Source organism: Elephantulus edwardii, unplaced genomic scaffold, assembly GCF_000299155.1.
Source record: "Elephantulus edwardii isolate Elephantulus edwardi_28Jun2011 unplaced genomic scaffold, EleEdw1.0 scaffold00019, whole genome shotgun sequence".
NCBI classification, from domain to species: Eukaryota; Metazoa; Chordata; class Mammalia; order Macroscelidea; family Macroscelididae; genus Elephantulus; species Elephantulus edwardii.
The window spans coordinates 20,443,775-20,465,592 of record NW_006399769.1 but is presented as its reverse complement, the minus strand read 5'-3'; the positions used below and the strand labels follow the sequence as shown (position 1 = coordinate 20,465,592).

At 40.4% G+C, this 21,818-nt stretch overlaps 1 protein-coding gene across 1 annotated transcript in view; it reads left to right on the top strand.

Moving 5' to 3' along the window:
* CRIM1 (cysteine rich transmembrane BMP regulator 1 (chordin-like)) overlaps positions 1 to 21,818 on the top strand; it is a 262,797-nt gene that overhangs the window by 209,958 nt on the left and 31,021 nt on the right. The window contains exons 9-13 of the mRNA XM_006882357.1: positions 2,998 to 3,154; positions 5,267 to 5,388; positions 6,830 to 7,039; positions 8,572 to 8,787; positions 13,962 to 14,183. Of these exons, the coding sequence (XP_006882419.1) occupies positions 2,998 to 3,154; positions 5,267 to 5,388; positions 6,830 to 7,039; positions 8,572 to 8,787; positions 13,962 to 14,183 (927 nt within the window). The remainder of the gene's footprint in view (positions 1 to 2,997; positions 3,155 to 5,266; positions 5,389 to 6,829; positions 7,040 to 8,571; positions 8,788 to 13,961; positions 14,184 to 21,818) is intronic.

Sequence of the window (21,818 nt, the reverse complement as noted above, 5' to 3'; positions counted from 1 at the left end):
TAAGTCATTGATTGTACAAAATTCAGTCATTCTTTCTCCAGCTTCATTTTTGTCACCAAGCCCATGTTTTCCAACTACTGATTCTTCTTCTCTGTTCCCAACTTTTGCATTCCAGTCATTCAGTATTATCAATGAATCTTGATTTCATGTTCGAGCGCTCTCCACCTGTAAAAGTTCCTAGGAATCATCTATTTCTTCTTCTTTGGCTCTGGTTGTTGGTGCATATATCTGAATAATAGATACCATAAAGTTTGGCATTCATAGTGACCCCATGTACAACGGAGCAGAACACTGCCACATCCTGTCTCGCTCCACAGTAGAGCTATGGATTTGAGGCCATTAGTGCAGCCGCTGTTTCAGACCACGTCACTGAGTGTCTTCCTCTTTTTCACTGACCCTTCACTTTACCAAGCATGATGTCCTTCTGTAGAGACTGGTCCTTCTTGATAACATGTCCAAAGTATGTAAGAGTATCCCCATCCTTATTTCTAAAGAGCACTGTGGTTGGACTCTTCATAGACAGAATTGTGAGTCCTCACCTCACCTCACCTCATCATTGCCATTGAGTCAGAACCAACTCATAGCTGATCCACCAGCAAATTTCCAGAGACTATAAATTGCATGGGAGGAGGTTGCCCATCTTTGGCCTGGAGAGCCACTGGTCGATTCATAGTCGTAGAAGGGCAACATCTTGGAGCTGGCAGCACAACTCTGTGTGGATTGCACAACCAGAGCTTGATTTCTAAGTAGTTAAATTGTGTCACGACGTAACCCTGCAGTAACAGATCTGCAAGTATTATATAGAAAATATGGCAGCCTTGCTGAAAAGCAATAGTAAGTAGCAAGAACAGGAATGAATTCATTCAGCAGATTTTTCTTTGGAACCCATTCCATACTTAAACACTGTAGCTAATGGGCTAAGTAAATATAGAAAATAGGGCCTCACTCAAGAGCTCCCTTTGTGGGAAGCAGAATCCAGATACTCAGCCCAGGCTGTGACTCAGGCGACCCACTGTGCGTCATAGCTGGGTTGCTCTCTAATGAGTGTCCTTACTTTTAGTTTAAACACAGCAGCCTTTGTTTGAAATGCTCATTTATTGCAAAACAAAGTTGGTTAAAGTCAAATTTTGTTTTTATCAAATTGTTTCCACTTGAGTAGCAATAAACAACTTTCTTTAAGAGTGAAGACCACTCTGAATCAAGATTTCTGGAGCGTCTTCTTTCTGACCAGGACCGTAACGTAACAGCGCAGTGATAGCTCAGGTCCCTGGTTGCAAGGCATTTAATGCCCAGGTATGTGGACTCTGAGAAGTTCTCAGAGGATTGCCAATTTTATCTATCAGCATCAGCATCAAGACTTAAAAGTTTGCTTAAATGGAAAATGCATTGACAGCTTTGATCATAGATTGGTTTTCTGTGTCCAAGAAAGAAATACAATTTTTAAAGTCTTTTCCTTCCTTCATCATTCCCTTAATAATGGGAAAGAGATGAGAAAATGATGACCCTTCAAGTTGCATAATTACAAAATTTTTAATGAGCCTTTTTAAAGATTTCACTTGTAAGGATGCAAATTAGTAATCAGTTGCTTCACAGTGTGGTACAGACTCACGAGGTTATATTAAATATGTGTAATGAAAGGTTTATGATAACGACAAAGTAGAAAATTATATCATAAATCACACTTCCCTTTTCGAAGATAGCAAATTAAGTATTCAAGTAGTGCCAGCTTAGATTTGCAAAAGATGCTCTCTTAAAATATTTATGTAAAACAAGAACCTGTCTCACCTATTCATTTTAGTTAAAGTTTAATTTTAAATTATAAGATTTATGTTGGGCAGGGGAAAGTGTGTGTACTGTTTTTACTAATAACTTATGCATTTATGTACATATGCTTAAAAGATGTCCAATTAAAATGGAACTCGTTTATTATTTAAGCAGTAACAAGCTCTGCTTCCTGTCTTACCAAGCCATGCAGAACAGTAATCAAACATTGCCATTCTTTTGCCATTGTATTATCAACTTCTCTTCTTTATATTTGGTTGCCTTTCAAATTTTGCATTTAATTTAGACACATTAGTTAAACCACCAAGCCTGTATTTTGTTCCTTAACATTTTTATTTCCTATAATTCTGTTAACATTCCATATAATAACACTTAAAATAATTTCAGAAGAGTTAGTAAAATTGCACATCTCCAGGAGTTCCTGTTGCAAGCATATTGTGTCATTCCCTCTAGAATGTCATGGCTGACAAACAGGAAATAGTTACATGTACAGATTCTGCCAACTGAGAACATATACAAGACTTACTGGAGAGTTAAACATTAATTTGAGTATTTCTTTGGAATGTACAGTTTTTGGTTAGCTAGCTAAATGTATCCAAATTCTTGAATATTTGTCACCATGTAGGGAGAAAACATCTAAGTGGTCATGTTCTAAAAGATGCATTTTTTTTAAAAAAAAAGAAGAGGTTTTAAAAAAAATTCCCTTATACTCTGTATTATATACAGGCTTCTATATCACATCTAACACCCATAAGACTAAGCATTGTGTGAAAAATTGAGAACAAATTATCACTGACAGATGCAATAGAAACAAAATAATGAAATTTGTGGTGTAAGTTTCTCATTTTCACATTTTAACAATATGCCTTTCAGTAGTTAGAGGTGATGGATAAAAAACATTTAATGGGGATAAAAGTATTAAATGTCATCAGTATCTTGAATGATAGTCCTCAGCCTATGCTTTTGTACTAAATTTGAGTATACTAAAGGATTTTGCTTCTCAAAGCTGGCTTTCATTTTGTTACTACACCGATATGACAAAGATGTGTCGTGGTAGCCTTGGATTACTAGAGTCTCTAGTTTTTAGCCACAGTAATGCTATGATGACTTTGTAAACATCAAATGTCTGCCTAGACCTGGGAGGGTATTTAGGAATCAAAGAAGCACATTCTAGACATTTTTGTGAAAAATGATGACGCCTGTATTTTTTCACAGGAGAGGAGCTGTGCACCAGCCTCAAAAGAGGGTGTACCTTGGATTGTCCCTTTGGTTTCCAAACAGATGCCCACAACTGTGAGATCTGCCAGTGCCGCCCACGGCCGAAGAAGTGCAAGCCCATGATCTGTGACAAGTTCTGTCCACTTGGATACCTGTACGTACTTCCTTTCCTTAATTGCCTAGAACCTTATTAATCTTGTTTTGTTAGCTGTTTCGTGTATGGGAGTGGATTAATGATGTGTTGTGTCCCAGATGTCCATGTCATTAAGAAAACACAGAAAGGATTGTGCTTCCAAAGATAAAAATCAAATTTCCCTCTTACATTTAGGAAAATGAGCAGAGCCTTGTTAGGAACCTGCCCTTTGGGCCTCTTCTACATACTTTCCATAGCAAGGCCCCTAGAACACGGCTGGAAGGAAGACAGGATTGCCATGAGGTCCCAGTTGTGTGAGCTATAGCTTTTCACAGCTGCGCCAGCAACTGCTTTGTAATGGTTCATTTAAGGTCAGTTAACCACCACTTATGGACATTACAGTGCGTCCTTACCTAGTTTTTTTTGCCCTGGAAAGCAGCAACTTTTTAACTTACCTTCTTCACATAGTAATAAGACTTTATGAATTTACCTGGAGATATAAACATGACTTATATTTATTACTTCGTCAAAACTACAGTGACAACCTATATTGTTCAGGGAGAAGATAGACACTTGGCTGTCTGTTTCTCTGGATCTGGTTTGGCATTTTTCCTCTGACTATATATCACTTTGGCACTTAAAAGAAAAACACAACTCCTTTGGCAATCATTCTTTATCAATCTCCGTCCAATTTAAGTATCTTGAACTTTCCAATTGGATGAGTGTATGTAGTGATAGTAATTGTAAGCTTTAACTCTGGTCCGTAGACCATAGAAAGTTACACTCTAACCCACAGACAAAGGCACTGGTGGCTTGAGCCCACAAGCGGCTCTCAGAGAAAAATAGGCAGTCTCCTCTTGTAAGATTTACAGCCTCGGGAAACCAGTGATGGTCAGCTGTGAGTTGCTTCTAGCTCGAGTGGCAGTGAGGTTAAGGAGTAATGGTGAAAATTTAGAGCCATTTTTTCTTTCTTACTTTGTTTCATTATCTTTTTATTCTTTCTCTTGGAAATTCTAGTTAAGGGAAGGAGACTCAATTCTAATTTTAATTGGGAAAACATAAATACTAACTTACTTGGATAGTTCCATTGGGAACAGTATGCTTAGAAATTTCTCATCCTCTCAAATCATCAGTGCTCTTGATCCTAAATATGAAAGTGATACCAGTAAGAGTATAGTTAGTATTTAGCTCCACTTGTTCCAGTATGATGGTAGTTCAAAATCTAGATTGCATTCACATCCAACATTGGGTTTGAAGAGAAAAGATTTCCTGGTGTTGAGCACATATTTGCAGGCAGGCAGTGTCCATTTCATTTCATAGGATATGTGAGGTTGTAGATAAGATTTTTTTGTCCACAGGCTCTCCACTTACTCTGCTCTGATGTTGTTAGTCAACATATATATCGCATATTTAATATTATCACTCGGCTTAGCACAAAAGTAGAACACTCTATAGAAGAGTGTTCTTATAAGAGGAAAAATCAGTTCATCTAGCTTTCTACCCCAAGTGCTTAGGGTAAACCCCTTGGGTGGAATATTTCAAAACTGATAATCTTTTACAACTAGACATCATGAACTAACTCTTGGACCTTAACTGTAGGACCTCTCAGGCTTTTTTTTAATGTGGTATGCCTAGATCTGTGGGTCCTTAGGTTATTCTGTTTTTTATGAGTTTTAGAAATGTATTAGTAAAATTTTCACAGATCTGTGGATTCTCAGAGAATGTGGTCAAGTGAGGAAGCTCTGTGATCTTTCACTGCTAGTTGCTAGTCTTTTGCAGCATTGACCAACAGTGCAGCCTTCACAATCCTGTTCATAGATTTTTTTTTACCTTTTTTATTGTTGGTCCGTGTTTCCTAACTAACTCAACAGCTGTGTCATTGGGATTCTGACATTGAGTCCTAGAAGCATGTAGTACTTGTGAAGTTTTCAGTCTCGGTCTTGGTCATGATCATAGGCATGGCCTGTCCTAGCCACAGGGCTTTTTTTCTCACCACTCCAGGATCTCAATGCTACCAAGTCTTAAGAGAGCAAGAGTCATTGCATTCATTTAATAGCACTATCACCTCTGTGCAGTTTGTTTCATTTGAGACTTTTTTATTTTCTGACCTCTGACAAAATCTTAATTACCCAGGAAGAATAAGCATGGCTGTGACATCTGTCGCTGTAAGAAGTGCCCAGAACCCGAGTGCAGTAAGATCTGCCCCTTGGGCTTCCAGCACGACAGTCACGGCTGTGTTATCTGCAAGTGCAGAGGTAAGTGCGAGCATATGGCCCTCTCACTCAAAACAGGTAGGAGCCCAAGAAGGACAGTGTGTGAATGAAACCATTTGAGTGATTGCTTCCTGCTCTGATACAAAACTTTTTCTCTGGGGTCCATCCCGGAGGTCTCCCTTTACCTTTTCATCTTAAAGAGTAAAAGCTTCAAATAGAATTTAAAGCAAACATCTAATATGTAAGTGCATTGATTTAAGCTAATTACCTTAGCTCTTGAGTTTTATTTGCCGAGGAACTTTGACCTAAAGCACATTTATTTTGACCTCTATCAAGTGCCCTTTTTTCTTAGGATCTGAATAGTTCAATTGATGACAGAAAGGAAAAAAATAATCTCCTTTTCAAAACTCTTGAAGGATGAGTGTGGCTACAATGTCCACTCATTTAATTTCTAGTAATAGTTTTTTGTGAGAACTGAGGCTTTTGCCAAGTAAACATTTGCTCAGTTGACATATGTCAGCTGTAGCTGCATAGAAGCATGAAGTGTGAGTGTCCTTGTTGCCTGGTTCTTGCTATGGGATATGCCTAAAGCCACATGAGCCCATTCCTAGCCCTGTCCTATGTGCTCTCCACGCCAGTCTGATTTTGTTGTTAATTTGTCCACAAGTTAAGCAATGAGTGGCCCTAAACATTGTTCTATGTTTGTGTTCAAAAGTTAGACCACTTTAATACCTTTAAAGTGTTTTTTAAGGAGACAGCATTAGAAAAAAAAATCTAATCACTGTTTTAGTGGTTCTGCTGAGTAAAAATATGTTGCAAGGGTCCTGGAATTGCCCCATTGTGTAAAATGATTGTTCTGTACCTAGCTAAACATACATGTATGCATGCATTTTGTTAAAAAAAAAAATCGAAGAAGGGACAAAGTAGTGTACACTCCATTGAAACAGATGAGAGAAAGAACTGCTTAAAAGTAATATGTGATTAGGTTTTATTTGTATGACAACAGTCCAGAATAAGAGCTTTATAGCACAGTGAGTTGGGGGTGGGGTGGGGTGGGATTGTACCAAAATGAAAGGAAATTTTTTTTTTCAAAGAGAAAAGCAAACTGGGGAGGCAGGGAGGAAAATGTGCAACAGTGAATGAATGGAAATCCAAATTCTTTCTACACTTTCATTAACATCTCTATTAAGAAAAGAAAAAAATCAATACTTGCTTATTACGTAAAATATGAAAATATCAAATGGAAAGAGTCCAGAGAAAAGCGTGCTTACAGGCTTTTTGTTTGGTTTTGCTGTTTGTTGAGGTTTTTAAAAATATTTTTTATTTTCATGAAATTGAAATCTTATATAACATAAATGCTTCTCATGAGCATTCCTGTGTCACTGTCCCTTCAGTGGCTTTGTGCCGCTACCTGTAAGCATACGGTAGGTCTTTCTCCTGTGCAGTAGCTGCTGCTTCACCAGGCTGTCTTGTGTCTGTCCAGAAGTCCCTGCTTCACCTGGACCACCTGTCCTGTCAGATGCGTGTCTGTCCATGGATGGCCATCATCATAAAAATGAGGAAAGCTGGCATGATGGGTGTCGGGAGTGCTATTGTCACAATGGACGGGAAATGTGTGCCCTGATCACATGCCCAGTGCCTTCCTGTAGCAACCCTACCATTCACCCTGGACAGTGCTGCCCGTCATGTTCAGGTAATAGCGGCCACTGTCTGTGAGTGTCATCGCAAAGGACTTCTGTGCTGCTAGCTGTGCATGTTTCTCTGACTGGGCAGAACACAGAATGTCTGACAGCTATCCGTATTTCAATCAGCCACAAAAATTCCTAGGTATCATAAAATACTAACCAAAGACCAGAGAGATTTCTAAAATTCCAGAAATGGTGGTTCTGACTTCTTTAATAGTTCATTCTATTATACACACACACACCCCCACACCCCTTTGGCCCAGTTTGCTTTCTCTATGAATCACAACAAATATTCTTTAACACTCTTTTTTATAGATCAGTTTTCATTCTATTAATTTTCTTTTCTGTTCCATATCCTAAAAGGCTGGATTTAGTTGCTTGTGAAAATAAGCATTAGCTAATGTCAGTTTTCTGTGATATGTAAGCTTAGTTAAAGTCCCTGGAGATAAGGCTGTTTTAAAAGTTACTTCCTTCACTGGAAATCAGCCCCAAACCACTTTTTATCTCATCAGTATCTCAGACTCTCAAGCTCATCATTACTTTAAAAGAAACAACCCAGATGAGCTCTTGGGGCATTTTAACTGGGAGCATCTCTGCGCAGATGTGGGTGGGAGTTCTCCCAGGGCCCCATCCTCCGTTGAGCTCCAAGCATGAGCTAGCCATGCTGTCTCCAGATACTTCTTGGCAGTGTTTGACACTGTCAACACCTCTTGAAGTGCTTGTTGTATTTGGATTACACAGATACAGTTAATGTCTTCATTTTTCTCATTTCCCCAGCACAACTCCAGGGCAACTCCCAATACCTCTCAAGGCTGTTTCAACATTAAATTCCCTCTCTGTCATTATCATTTCACCAAGGGACTGAAAATCATCTCTCCTCTCAGCATTTATGATATCACTCAATAATGGTATCTCCAAACATTTAATCTCAGGTGTGGGTTTTCACTCTTGGTTCTGCAGGAGCATTCCTGCTCAGCTTCCTGGGGTGTGGCTTTGAAACCCCAGGATATATTTCCAAGCATATGCTCAGCATCCCAGAATTAATGAAGTAGATTGGGCAGGCATAAATCACTTGGAAATTGTGTTTCATCGTGAGGAATGTGCAGAATCCAGACAATCATGGGTTCTAGTTTAGATCCTTTCTCTGTATCTAGTTCCCAAGGTGCTGGTTGTTTAGATGTAAATTAGGGCATGAGTACCTACCTCAAAAGGCTGGTGTGAGGAATAAAAGAAAGCAAACGGAAGCACCTCACATGGAAATCAGACCATCACAGTTATTCCATAAATGAGAGCCCTTGATTCTAGACAATCCCTGTACCTTTGGTTGGTCCAGTCCTCTCTTCAAGAGTTGTTCCTAGTCATTTAATTCCCTTATTTCTGTGAATGCAATATTTCTTTATTATTCCTCTTATCAAAATAGCGTAAGTTCCCCTTCAGCAACCCCATCCCCTCTGCCCAGTCCACAGTAGCGTCGGCATCTTCAGGACTCTCTGAGACTGCAGAGGAGTGATTTCCTTGTTTTGGCTGTGTCGTTCCCCAGATGACTTTGTGGTACAGAAGCCAGAGCTCAGCACCCCCTCCATTTGCCACGCACCTGGAGGAGAATACTTTGTGGAGGGAGAAACATGGAACATTGACTCTTGTACCCAGTGTACCTGCCACAGTGGACGAGTGCTGTGCGAGACAGAGGTGTGCCCGCCGCTGCTCTGCCAGAACCCCTCGCGCACACAGGACTCTTGCTGCCCGCAGTGTACAGGTAACCAGCACTGTGCAGGGTGCAGGGTGTGTGGCAGGAAAGGACAAAGCACTGGCAGGTCACCTGGACCCCACATGGGACCATACCACGTCTAGTAACCAGTAACCCAGTCAGGAGCTTCTGGCAGCCTGCTTCATACCATCTGTCAAGCAGATTTTTATGCCATGCACCTGAACGGTCTGAAAGGAAAGTAAATGAGATTGTTTTTTTCAGTCTTTTTTCTTACCTTGTGTATGAGACTTAACAGAATATACCTACATAGAAACAATTCTTTTGCACCAAATTATGACAAATGATTTAGCGAATGTGAGAAAGTCATATATTTCTTTCACAAGAGCAGTTACTGATAAATAATGGTAAAGTCTCTTAAAAGCATAGGGTTGATAACGGTACTTTGTGCACGTTCAGTAGAGACATCACTAAAATACGTGTAATGTCCACCTTCTAGCACCTAAGAGGACTGATAAGCTGAGATCTTTGGAGAAACATCTCTGAGCATACTCAGAGAGTATTGCCACTGTGCTCTTATTTTTATTTCTCAAATAATCATCATCTTGAGAGGTAAATTTATGGTCAAGAACAAAACAATATTATTACAGTGAGATTTTGTTTTCATTTTAAATGTGTTATTGGTTGTATAACTAAATAACACTAGAATATATGGTATGGTTCTTTCCAAAAGTATTTCATTTGTGTAGAGAGAATTTATCAAGTTTAACAAAATAACTAGTTTTATTTTGTTGTCCTTAAGCTTCCGCATTTCTGTTTATATCAATAACCATCTCTAAATATAGTCTTAGAACATTTCTTTGCAGTAAAATGTAAACCTTCACATTTTGTTACTTTCAAAAAAAATCAGCCATAAAAGACAGGGTGACAGTGGGTATGGATCAATGGTGATTCATTTTATATCACAGTGTATGGGAATGGTTGCATGAGACACAGTGGGAATAAAGGAATATGTGAAACACTGTGTACATGAATGAAACAAAATGTATACAGATTTTGTGTGCAAGACAATATAAAAATGTTTAAAAAGGTAAAAAAAAACAAACAAAGCAAAAACCCCACAACGCACCACAACGTTATTTAATTAGCTATCCAGAATCTGTTGTTCTATTATTATATCCAACATAGTCACTTTCTAAATTCTTCATGGATTCTTACTGATAAAAGAATATTATTTTAATTACATCAGATGAGTGCATAGTGAAAAGCCACTGTATTTGCTGCTGTCATACACATTGTGACCCACGTGTAGTGGCCATGTTATAAGACACCAAAGTAGTCCAGCATCTTTTTTAAGTAGAAGAGACAGTACCAATGTGTCGTATTTTTAGAACATGTGATACCTCTCCCACCTTTATCTTTTTTTTTATTACTGTTTCACATTTATACCAAAGGGTGTTGCTGTTTCCTTGTTAATATAGAAACAGAACTCTGTTCACATACTCGTGATTGAATTCACTGAGTTGTTTTTTCACTGAGGATAACGAATTTGTATCGTTAGAATTTACTTTACAAATATTTGCAGGATGCCAGCTTTGAGATAGGGGGATCCTGAGGTTAGTGAAAACAGACACAATTCTTATGTTGGAATTATCCTAAAGAAGAACTAAATGATCCAGTATTCATCACTAGATCAATGATGGTAACATGAGAGGAGTATTTGAGAGGGAGGACTTCTGTCATGGAGGAGGTGTCGGAGAGATGAGCACACCAGAGATGATTAGAGGAGGATTGTTGAAAAAAGGACCTTCTCCACAAGCACCGGCAGACATTTGACTGGATTCAGAGATCTAGCCCAGCAACTTATACTTGTAAGCCCGAAGTCTTCTTGTGGACGTGTGCAAAGGCATTGCAGGTTGGAGCCGAGATGGATGTAGGCATTCGTCTCTCAGCATCTCGAACACAGCAAGCACCCAGTCATGTGCCTGGTTTTGATTTCTCATTTATAAACTTAAGCCTGAGTGGTATTTTTTTTTAACATACAGCTTGAAAGTTACTTCAGTGATAGGCATTATCTTTAAGACTTTATATTTCATATATTAGTATTCTGAAGGTTACTTTCACATCTGTGAATAAACACCTATCTAGAATCTATATTAAAAAATCAGTGACCCATCTCACGAGTGATCTTTTAAAACTTTACATTGTTTGCTATACTGCAGCACTACAAAGATGGGGGAGAGGGGAAATCTTAAAACCCAGAATGTCATTGTCTTCACATCAGCATGACTTTCAGCAACAGTGTTCGTAATAGGTATGTCAGTCACATTTGGAAAACAACCATTTATAGTCACATGACACATGAATTCTAAAACAGGCCCAAATTGTCTATATGTAAAAGAGCTAGCAGTTTCTGAAGAGCTATGTCCCTCCACGTCCTTATAACTCTTAGGATTCCTTGTCACTGGCTCTCATTCAGCTGTCCTCCTGTTTGGCTTGATTTAGGGCAAGGTCTGTGAGTCTCTGAATGATAAAAGGACCTGGACTCCTGAAGAAAGATTAAGCAACCATTGGAACAAAGCCATTTCAGAGGTATTAGAAAAAGGTTAGTGCAGAGAAGGAAGCAGAGAAAGAGAGAAGAATGGATCACCAGCAAAAGAAACTTAGTGAAGGTAAAGAAGCAAATACTTGAAAATGAAAGTATAACATCTAAAACAGGAAAAGTAGAAGGCAGCCCAAAAAAAGGAGACACAGTGGACAAAAATCCCGCATGGCATTCTAGCCAGGAGGTGAGGAGGCCTTTTTGGGAGAATAAGACCTGTGGCTGATGTCAGCATCTGCTCCCACCACCAGCACACACTGGGAAGGGTTTTTAAGGCTCTAGAACATCCATTTCTTCATCTTTCATGTCATAACTTCTTCAATGTTGCACCCATCTCATTTTTTAGATTTTTAGGCACAAGACTGGGCATTGCATGTTATAATTGGGATTTTCCAAGCATAGTGTTGACCAGGAGGTCTCTGTGTGTTCCAGCCTTACTGTGCTCAACTGCTAACCAAATAAATGATTGAATGTCAAATCTACCTGAAGGTAAAAAAAAAAAAGATTCAATGATTTGACTTAGAAAATCAGCCCCAAGTCCACTCTGACTAGTATGGAGAGTCAGAGTTGACTTGGCATCTGCCAAGAGTAGGTCCTCCTCTCCAGCCAGAGTGAAAGTGTAACATTGTTCAGTCTCTTAAAGAAATGATGATTCGCAAAAGATCATTGAGAAAAATGAGTCTGTCATAACAGATTTTAGCCCATGTGAATGTTCTCTGTGGAGCCTCACCTAAGACACATTTGGAGCATGGGAACGAGGGTTATTCTTTCCCATTATTCCTTTGGCCTCCAAGACCACTACTAGGAAATCTGGTTACACATTCTAATAAGGTTTGGGAAGTCACCATTATGCTGACGTCCCTCTAATGCCCCTCTGTTGGATCAGAGTCAGCCCAGAGTGAAGTAACTCTTTGACCTCACAAGGCTTCTTGTCAGACCAAACATGCCGACTCTGCAGTGTATTTGTAACGTTGGTGGAGATGGACGTGACATTTTGAGCTTGGGATTCACTGTTCACCCATAGATGTCCCAGTTCTCTGTCTCCTTAATCAGTTTAGAAAAGCTCATTAAGATGGTTCTGAGGAGATCTTGTAGTAACTCACTGGACTATATGTTCATTTCCTCAGATAAGGAATTTCTGGGTGGGGTCATTATGGTGATTTCTAGACTCCTGGAGGATGAACATATTAGAAGTACTTTCCTTAGAAAAGTTGTGTCACTTTTTAAACTAGGAACCTCATTAGCATACCCTCCTTTGTTGTGTCCTAGTCAGATTTCTACTTGGGCCTATAATTTTTATGCAATCTCTCAGTATCAAGGCCCAAAGAAATAGTTGGGTTTTCTGGTGATGATATTTTGTTTTTCAAGTGGTGACTTGATCTAGGGACACAGAATAGCAGACACAGACAATTTGTATATGACATCTCTATGAGTACATTTTTCTTAGTATATTAAATCTCCCATCATCCTCCAGCCATTAGTGAAAATACTTGAACATGAGAATGTTAAAGATCAGTGTTGTGTGTTTGTTTTTTAATCATCTGGTACAATGAAAATCTGAGTAGTAATTCTTTGAATTGAAAATAGCTTCAAGTAAGAAGATCCCACTTAAGTTTTTTTTTTTTTTTTTTTAAATTTAGGTTGTTTATTTTTCATTTCAATGAACATCTACAGAGATTTTGGAATTCCACTCATTCATTGTTGCATCCTTCTCCCCGCACCACCCCCCCCCCCCGTTTGCTCCTCTCCTTGAAAAGCAAAAGAAAAACTCCCCCATTGGTACACAATCCCCCCGCACCTCCCCAAAACCCATCCCCTACCCCCAAATATAATCCACTCTGCAACCCTCATTGCATACTCCTACGATAAAAATAATGCCCTAAAATATAATACTTTTAGACTATTCTCTCCCCCATAGACTTCAATGCCGTAAACATATTCCATCCAGTTTTTCTCAGTCTTACCCCCACCCCAATGCCAGCCCCACTCAAGTTTTTAAACAAATAGGTTTTCCCTAAATTATGAGAAGTCTGGAACAGATGTTTATTAGTGTGATTGAATGGCTCAGTGATAATCAAATTCAGTGTTGGCATTCCTCTTACAAATATTTAAAAAGAATATCACCACTACAAACAGCATGCTCGCGTTGGAGGAAGGAAGAAGATGAAGGATGGAGGTAGCGCTCTAGCCACTTTTTTAAAAGAAGGTTAGAGGTTTCCCAGAAACCCCCTTTTTAGCAGTGAGTTGCACCTGACCACTACGAGGTGCTGCCCTGCCTCTCCCCACCTGCATGATGACGGGAAGCCAGGCCAACAGGAGCAGAGTTGTTCCAGTTGGTTTACACCTAGTGTGACTGAGGAGCAGGATTTTACTCAGCTGAGGAACAAGGAAAGAGTGAGCTGTTTTGAGCAAGGAAGTAACAGGATGATGGTGAATCACTTCTAGTCTTTGCTTTTGGGGAAGTTTTTTGTGTTTTGTTACTGAAGTCACTTTTTTGAGACGGCATCCAAAGCCATGGTACCTGGGTGCGCTTTTATGAGACAGGATGAAACTCAGGGTGTAACACAGTTGGTGGCCTGCGGCGTTTTCATTTCCCTGCTGACTTGTATGTTCATTTTTCCAGATGTACCGCTTCAGCCTTCCTCATCCCATAATGAGAGCGTGCCTAGTTACTGCAAAAATGATGAAGGGGATATATTCCTGGCAGCTGAGTCCTGGAAGCCTGACGTTTGTACCAGCTGTGTGTGCATGGATAGCGTAATTAGCTGTTACTCTGAGTCTTGCCCTTCAGTATCCTGTGAAAGACCCGTTTTGAGGAAAGGCCAGTGTTGTCCTTACTGCATAGGTAAGACCAAGAGAAAAATCCTTTATCTCTACCAGTGGCCACAAAATCTGCATTGACAGCTGTTTATCTAGATAAGTTAATATATTTGAAATTGGTTTTTCTGATTGACATCCAGATAGACAGAGTCATTGCAGGGGGCAGTATGGAATATGTGCACCCACGAGCAAATCATAATAAGAATTCAGGAAATGCTGTCAGAGAATGACATTGTGTTGTAGAGCTTGTCATGTTCTGTTGGGCCTCTTTGCCATTTCAGGATTTTCAATATTAGAATCTTCTTTCTCCATCTTATCTTTACAGTTTCCCCCCAGGTAGAAACACTGTGTGTGCTTTCTTGGGCTCAATTAAATATGAAATATTAATTTAATCTCCCAGGTCTTCCTCTGTCCATTGTCATTTAATTAGTCCCATTTAAGCTGTGTCGCTATGCACGTTGCACACCTAGGGGCCCAGAGTGAGACTGGAGTAACTGACTGCCCTCTTCTCCTTGTTACTGTTGGTGATATTCTCGTATGCAGAGGATATTTTATGAGATATATATGTTAGCCCCCGACGTCTCTGTAAAAACAATCCTGTGGACATAAGCCAGATGTTGTTCTGGGACCCAGAAGGCAAGCCTCAGACAGCTGGTGACTCTTAATAAAGGCCCAGTCTCTGCTCCCCAGGCTCTCACTCTCCTTTATTACTCTTGCATCCAATAAAGCTCGTAAAGTCAAGTGAAAGACAATGACATACCTCTGTCCTGTAGTGAACCTAATGAAAAATTAGGCAAATCAGATAGCATGCATTTATTGTTAAAGACTTTCCTCTACTTGCTACATGCAAGTCATTGCATATATTTGGGGGTGATACCGAGGGGAGAGAAGAGATCTTGAGGCCCCAGCTTCAGCAGTTCAATAGATGTGCTCATGAATAGTGCTCAGTTCTATCTTGGCCAGAACTCAAGCCTGTCACTACAGCACTTCTTCCTTTTTGCTTTTTTGACCTCCAGCCATTTGGCCTAGGCTACTTCCTCTGAGTCTTAATCTGAGTATTTTCATATATAAGAAATGAGGAGGGGTATTTTAACAATACAATCTCTGCTCTGGGGAATTAAACAGTACTTAGGAAGAAAGTATCCTGAACTTTTCAGGAGAGAGTCTCCATCCATGTCACGTATAGCCTTCGAAAACCCACTGAAGGGTCCGTTGTGAGTCATTTGCAATTCGACAGCACATAACAACAGACTTTATTAAATTTAGGGCCACTCTGGCGACCTAAACAGGAGTGAGTTATGCTGCCAACCCGAATATAGGCAATTTTAATCCACCAGCTGCTGCTCCACAGGAGAATGATGGGCGGCTTCCTCCGGTCTGATTTACAACCTCTGACAGCCTGCCGGAGGACCAGCTATGAGTTGTCCTTGATCCGATGGCAGTGAGTGAGTGTATGACTGAGTTGAGGGATAAGCCCCTGAGTTCCATTCAGGGGAACACGTTGAGCAGAGGTAGCACTTGATAAGCATTGTCTGTGTACCGGTGTTCCCTCAGCCGTTCATCTTAATGTTTCGTGAATGCTGTTGTCTTGTTGAAATAGTCTTTAAACCTCTTCTATAGCCATTAGACTGTCTTTGCACTGGCCTCGTTAGGTTGGTCTTTATCTTTTCTAACCTAGGACCACTTATGTCCATACAAACTGATAGTCAGATTCTTTGTGGTATTCTTTGTTCTTTGCTTAGTTACGAGATTCCCTACTGCCAGCCTTCCCAATCCTGTAACAGAGCCTTTGCCACCAACCAGAAAATCCCATTAGCAAAAGAAAAGCAGAACACATTGTCCTTATGAATATCTTAAAGCATTCCAATTGGTTGTTTTGTTTTTTTCTTTTTTGCTGGACACCAAGGACCAGTGTTTGTACTATTTCCTGTTCTAGGCTCTTTCTGTTTGGACCCTTCTCCTTGCTGACTCAGCTTACCTGTTCTTAGGATCCTATGTGCCTACCTGTTGGAATGCACTGGCTGCCTTTTCTGTTCTCCAGGTGTTGACTTCCCCATGCTGCAGGTCTTTCTGGTGAATTATTCCCTTAGATTTTCAGATATTCATTGCCATCAAGAGAGAAACCAACTCATCATTTCTCCATTAGGTTTTTGAGGCTGTAATTCACACAGGAGATTAACCATCCTTCTCCCAAGGAGCAGCTTTTGAATTTGAATGCCAGAGAGACACCAGCTTTGGGCTAACTGCACAACCCCCTCTGGACTGGACTATCAGAGCAGGAGGCATGTTCAGCTTCAGATCTCATAAACCTGAGACCTATCTTTAACTTCTTTTTTTTTAAGTGATAAAATGCCTAAGCAAAAGCTTTCTGACTTTCACCTCTCTTTTTTTAATAAGAGAAATGAACAGTGACTATCCTACTAAAAGATGTCTAATTACAAATACTTGTGTTCCTTTCAGCTGTGTTGTAAAGTCACTAATGTGTAATGTTAATGCCTCTCTTTTGATGTGCAAAGAACTCATATTATGTGTACTCTTTTAATAGAATGTGTAATGCAGACATAATTAATAGGATTGATGATTAATTTTGAAAAGTGAGCAGCTTTGTCTAATTAGTTATAATACCCATCATTAGGGAATTTATCTTTATACTAGAAAGAAACGAAGTGGTAATTACCCAGTCATTTTAATGGAACATCTTATTCCCTCATTTTCTGTAGTCAAGCTTTCTGCACAAATACATGCAAATTTAGATTTCTAATAATAGGCTCTTTGGCTGTGAGGATGGCTTATAGAACGAGGAACAAGAATCAAACGATGACTTGTGTGTGAATCAGGTGGAGATAAAAGGTCTGAAAGGAATTCTGATGTGTGTGATAGCAGGTGTGTTGTGGGGTTTCTTGTAAACAGCAGATACTTCAGCCATGACACATATCAAAACTGACACACATGCAAGCTAGGACTGGCTCAAAATGTCTTTGCTAGAACTTCGCAGAGTGTAGTATGATTTCAGTGCCTCAATGAGATCGTTATCCTGTGACTCCCAGGCAATGGCAGGTAGAAGCCAGCAGCCCTTCACCTTGTGCATGTGTGCATCCCTCTGCACACCCTGTCACATCGCCCTTTCTGTTGTTTGTGGGTGATGCTGGTGCCAAGGGCCACTTTAGAAGCTTCCACAAAGGATGTTACTGCAAGATCTCACCATGTCCTCTCTGGTCAAATATTAAGAAAGAGCACAACTTGGATCATAAAAATCATTCCTAGTTGAATTTCATAGGACCTTCAAGCTATATGGCATACCTGTCTGCTTTGGAACTCAGAGTTCAGGTGTGTCCCCAGTCAAGATTCTCTGTTGAACAGAACTGATCTTAAGTAAACAAATCTTGTTTTTGTCCTTCGGCCGAGTATCACTCAGCACGTTGAATATTGCTCTGAGAATTGTGATTTGATGAGTAACTTATCTGTTGTTTAGTGTTGGCAAGTTCCCATCCAACCCCATGACCCTGTGTTACTGGGAGCTCTGGTGGCGTGGTGTGTAGGGGACTGGGCCGTAATCAAGGTGGCTCCTCTCTGCCGGTTCAGATCCACCATCCTGGGGCTGGGAGGAAGCATTCTCTTTCTGTGTGCTTTACAGCCTCTCAAAACCAGGTGGAGGGTCAGCTCTGCCTCGCAACAGTGTGCTTGAGGGTTTGCTTTTCTTTTTTTGTCTCCATTTGATAGTAGAACTGCCCTGTGGAGTTTTCCAGGCTGAATTTTATGGAAGCAGATTAGCAGCCAAACACTTAACCATCTTACCATCAGGGCTCCTTTTACTTATGTATTACCATGTTGTTTTAGCAGATATACTTGTCAGTTTAGAATTGTATTTATTGGCTGGGTATATCTTTCTCAGTGAAGCCATTTTTGTGAAATCTTAGTTTTGAATTATGGTAATTATTTAGGAGGAGGGGAGAGAGAGCGCGTGAGCGAAAGGGGGAGAGAGCGCTGCGCTGCAATCCCGAAGGCATGTGGTCCAAGACCACCAGTGTGGGAGAAGGATGGACAGTCTCCTCCTGTGCTATTAACTGCCTCTGAAAACCCACCAGAGGTTCACCTATGGGTCGGTTCTGACTCTGTGGTATACAATATTGGAAGCAGGAGTGGCATCCACTTCCTACGTACCATGCCTCTGGAAGCTCTATGAACTTTGAGAAACATTGATTGTTATAGGAAGACTTCAGCTCTTTGTTCATAGGGTCACTATGAGTTGAACTCATTCCACAGCAAGCAACAACAGCACATTTCATAAACTTGCATATGGACCAAAACCCTAAGATATTTTGATTTCTTATCTTAAGGTTACTTAGTATCTTTTTAAGTGTTTTTAAGCATTTTGTGTCTTCAAGGATCTGTGGAAACAAGTCCTGTTTTGATACAGATAGTACTAATCCTTGAGAAATTAATTTGTCACAGTTTGAACATCTGTCTTGTTGGTATTTCTTATTAATTGTGTGGCGCTTTCACACAGCGTCAGATTGTCTCAGTTGGCTTTGATATTACAGATGCATTTCTTCTCTGTGGTAATCTTCAACTAGCAAATGATTAATTGTATTTCTCTGTAATAGGGGTGTGATCTACACTTCATGTTAAGCCAGCTTCTTATGCTGAGAGAGTGTAAGGACATAGTGGAAACCTTGAGGGTGGCCCAGGATTGGGCAAGGTTTCCATCTGCTGTAGATAGTGTTAAAGTTGGCTGGACATCACTTAGCAACAACAACATTATACAGTGTTACTTTTTGCTTAGATTTCTGTTTACTGCTAAGCCATCAAAATACTGTCTTTTCCTAGCACTGCTTATAAATAGTATCTGTCTTTGGGACATCTGTTGATCATTGTGTGTTTAATTCAGTCCAGAGACCAAACAGTAAATACTCAGCTTAACATACTCAGAACATACAGCCCATGGAATTTAATGTTGTACATTTTAAAATCATGTTTTCATACTTACATCTTCACTGAAAGATTTTTCACAGCTATTTTTGTCTAGTCTGTTTTTCTTAAAATAAATAAAAAAAATACTTCGGCCCACTGGAAAGTGAACCTGCCTTGGAGACAAAGGGAACCCCCAACTCTTTCATGTTGTAACTGAGAGTCTTGGTGATGGGTCTAATCTGTAAGATGGGAAAAGAGTTTTGTCCTCTGTGTCGTGAAAGTACTGTGACTATTAAGTGTCACGATGCAAGTATGTGGAATTGCTTTATGAACACAGTGTCAATGAGTGTTGGTTCTGTAGACTTACACCTGCGCTGACACAAGTCACAGTCCCATGACCTGAGTAACATGCATTAATTGAATTCCGGTGTCTTGCTTTCATTTTTTTCCCTGGTGTTTTGTTTGTTGGGTTGTTTTCCTCCTTCTCTTGATGTGACTTGACTGAAGTGTACAGATCGTATTGGATTTTCATCCACTCACTCGTGAACATTTTGTTTTATAACATTCATTACAGTTGATGTAATGAATTCATTATAGTGCCTCGTCAACCCCTCTGGTGGCTCAGTGTTAAGGAGTTGTGCTGCCACCACAGTGACAGGCAGTTTGACTGTAGTAGCTGCTCTGGGAGAAAGATGGGCAGTCTCCTCTCATGTGATTTGCAATCTCTGAAAACCCACTGCAGAGTCAGCTAGGAGTTAATTCCAGCTCAACAGCATGTAACAACACTTAGTCCCTTCTTACATATTGCCTTTTCCTTCACCCAGTTTAATAAGTTCACTAAAGTTTTGTTTGTTTGTTTTTCATTTGTCCCTTCTCTATCCCTCCCTTCCTACTCCCAGTAACCATCTAAGCATCTGAGTATCTCAGTTTTAAATATAATTCTACTTTACTGCAAAAGAAAAGTCTGGATACTGTATCTCAGGGATGAGCTTTTGAAGGGGGAAATATTTTTTATAGTGTTTCAGTTTGGGTTAATACCTCATCCTGCCTACTCTCCTCTTACAGTAGCTGATGGTTGTCGTCATTTGATGAGGAAACGGCCTGATTTCTGAGGGTGTGTACACTGTGTCAATCCCTTACCCACAAAGCTCATTCCATCCCTCTCCTCTGTCTCTGTGTCAGTCACGGGTGAAGGGGAAGCGCTTCTGTGTTTACATTTAGGAGCTAATCCCACTCGAAGAGTCTGTGAATTCATTGTCCCTGATTCAGTGTGAATCCTGGAAAATGAGAGTGTGACATTTGTAACCAGGACACACTGGTAGGAAAGAGGTACTGTATGCCATCTGCACATTCCTCAGAATGCTCACTTGCTATCACCCCTGTGTTACAGCCCAGGGCGACACATAAATGGCAAAAATGGCTTAAATGAAAGACAAATGATCTGAAGAGAAAACAAGGGAAGTAGGATGCTTTTCTGTTTATTACTTAGTGTAAAAAAAGCAAAACCATTCTGTTTGTTGGGCACTGTACTAACTTTGGAACTAGTCTAAAGATATCATGACAGAAATAAGCAGTGTTTGATTTCAGTCTTACCTTTGCCCCAGGAAGCATCTCATCTTACTTCTCCCACTAGCAGTTTTCTCTTCTCACTTCCGTGTCCTTTTCAGGTCCTTGCCGTGTAAACAGAAACCAAGTTGTTCTAGTTCACTTTGGGAAAGCTGTCTGATGGCATCACTTTTATTAGTATTTCCAGAAACTCCACCAGCGTGTGCCTGTGACTTTTCCTTTTTTCCAAAGGGCCAGATAATTTTGGACCATCTAATGGCTGGGGGAGTTAGGGCTCATTGATTGAGTCTTTGCCTGCCTTCAGGGAGACCTGGGTTTGATTCCTGGCCACGACATCTAAAATACTCCCAAAGCCATCTAGTAGGGGAAGCTCGTGTATAGCTGAGGAGTGCTGCTGGAGTAGTAGCTGAGGAGCTCATTGCTAAGAAAAAGGCTGGCACTTTGAAGCCGCTAGCCACTGTGCAAGAGAAAGTAGAAGGCAGTCTGTCTCCATAAAGATTTAAAGATTTTTGAAACCTGTGGGGGACAAGATGTAGCCAGATCTCTGGTCAGTCTGCAGAGCCACTGGAGGCCGCAGGCAGCATATTCCTTGACAGTGCCACAGCTGTAACAGAACAGAGCGTCTCCTGTAGGTGTGGAAACGGCCAGTCTGGGAGGTCCAGTGGCTCTGGGATGTAAGTGCGTTTCTTCTCCATGGCGGCCTTCAACTAGCAAATGATCAATACTATTTCTCCTTTAACATTGTCTATTCCTTATATGAAAATCTCCGAGTTTTCTTTTACATTGAGAACTCCCTCTGAGTTATCAGGGAAAATAACATACACATTTCAGTTTGAATTTTCTTTGTTCATGTTTGCCTTTTAGACTGTTTCTATAGCGCTTATAGATATCCCTTGGGCTGTGAGTCTTCATCTGAAATGAAAACTCATTTAAAGTTGAAAATGGGAGGTTTGCTTCATTTTCCTTTTGTTGATAGAGTGGCCAGTCCACCTGTAACAGTCCCCTAGTGGCACTGTGAAGCTGTATTGTTGACAGGGGTGCCTTTGCGTGTGGCAAGAATTGCCCCAATGTCACCACGTGCCAGGCTGGTGAGACCTCTACTGTAGAATGCAGGAGCATTTCTCGTTCTTCAGAACCCCGTGCAAGTACCTGTTACCTAGTGTGTTCAGACAACTTGAAAGGC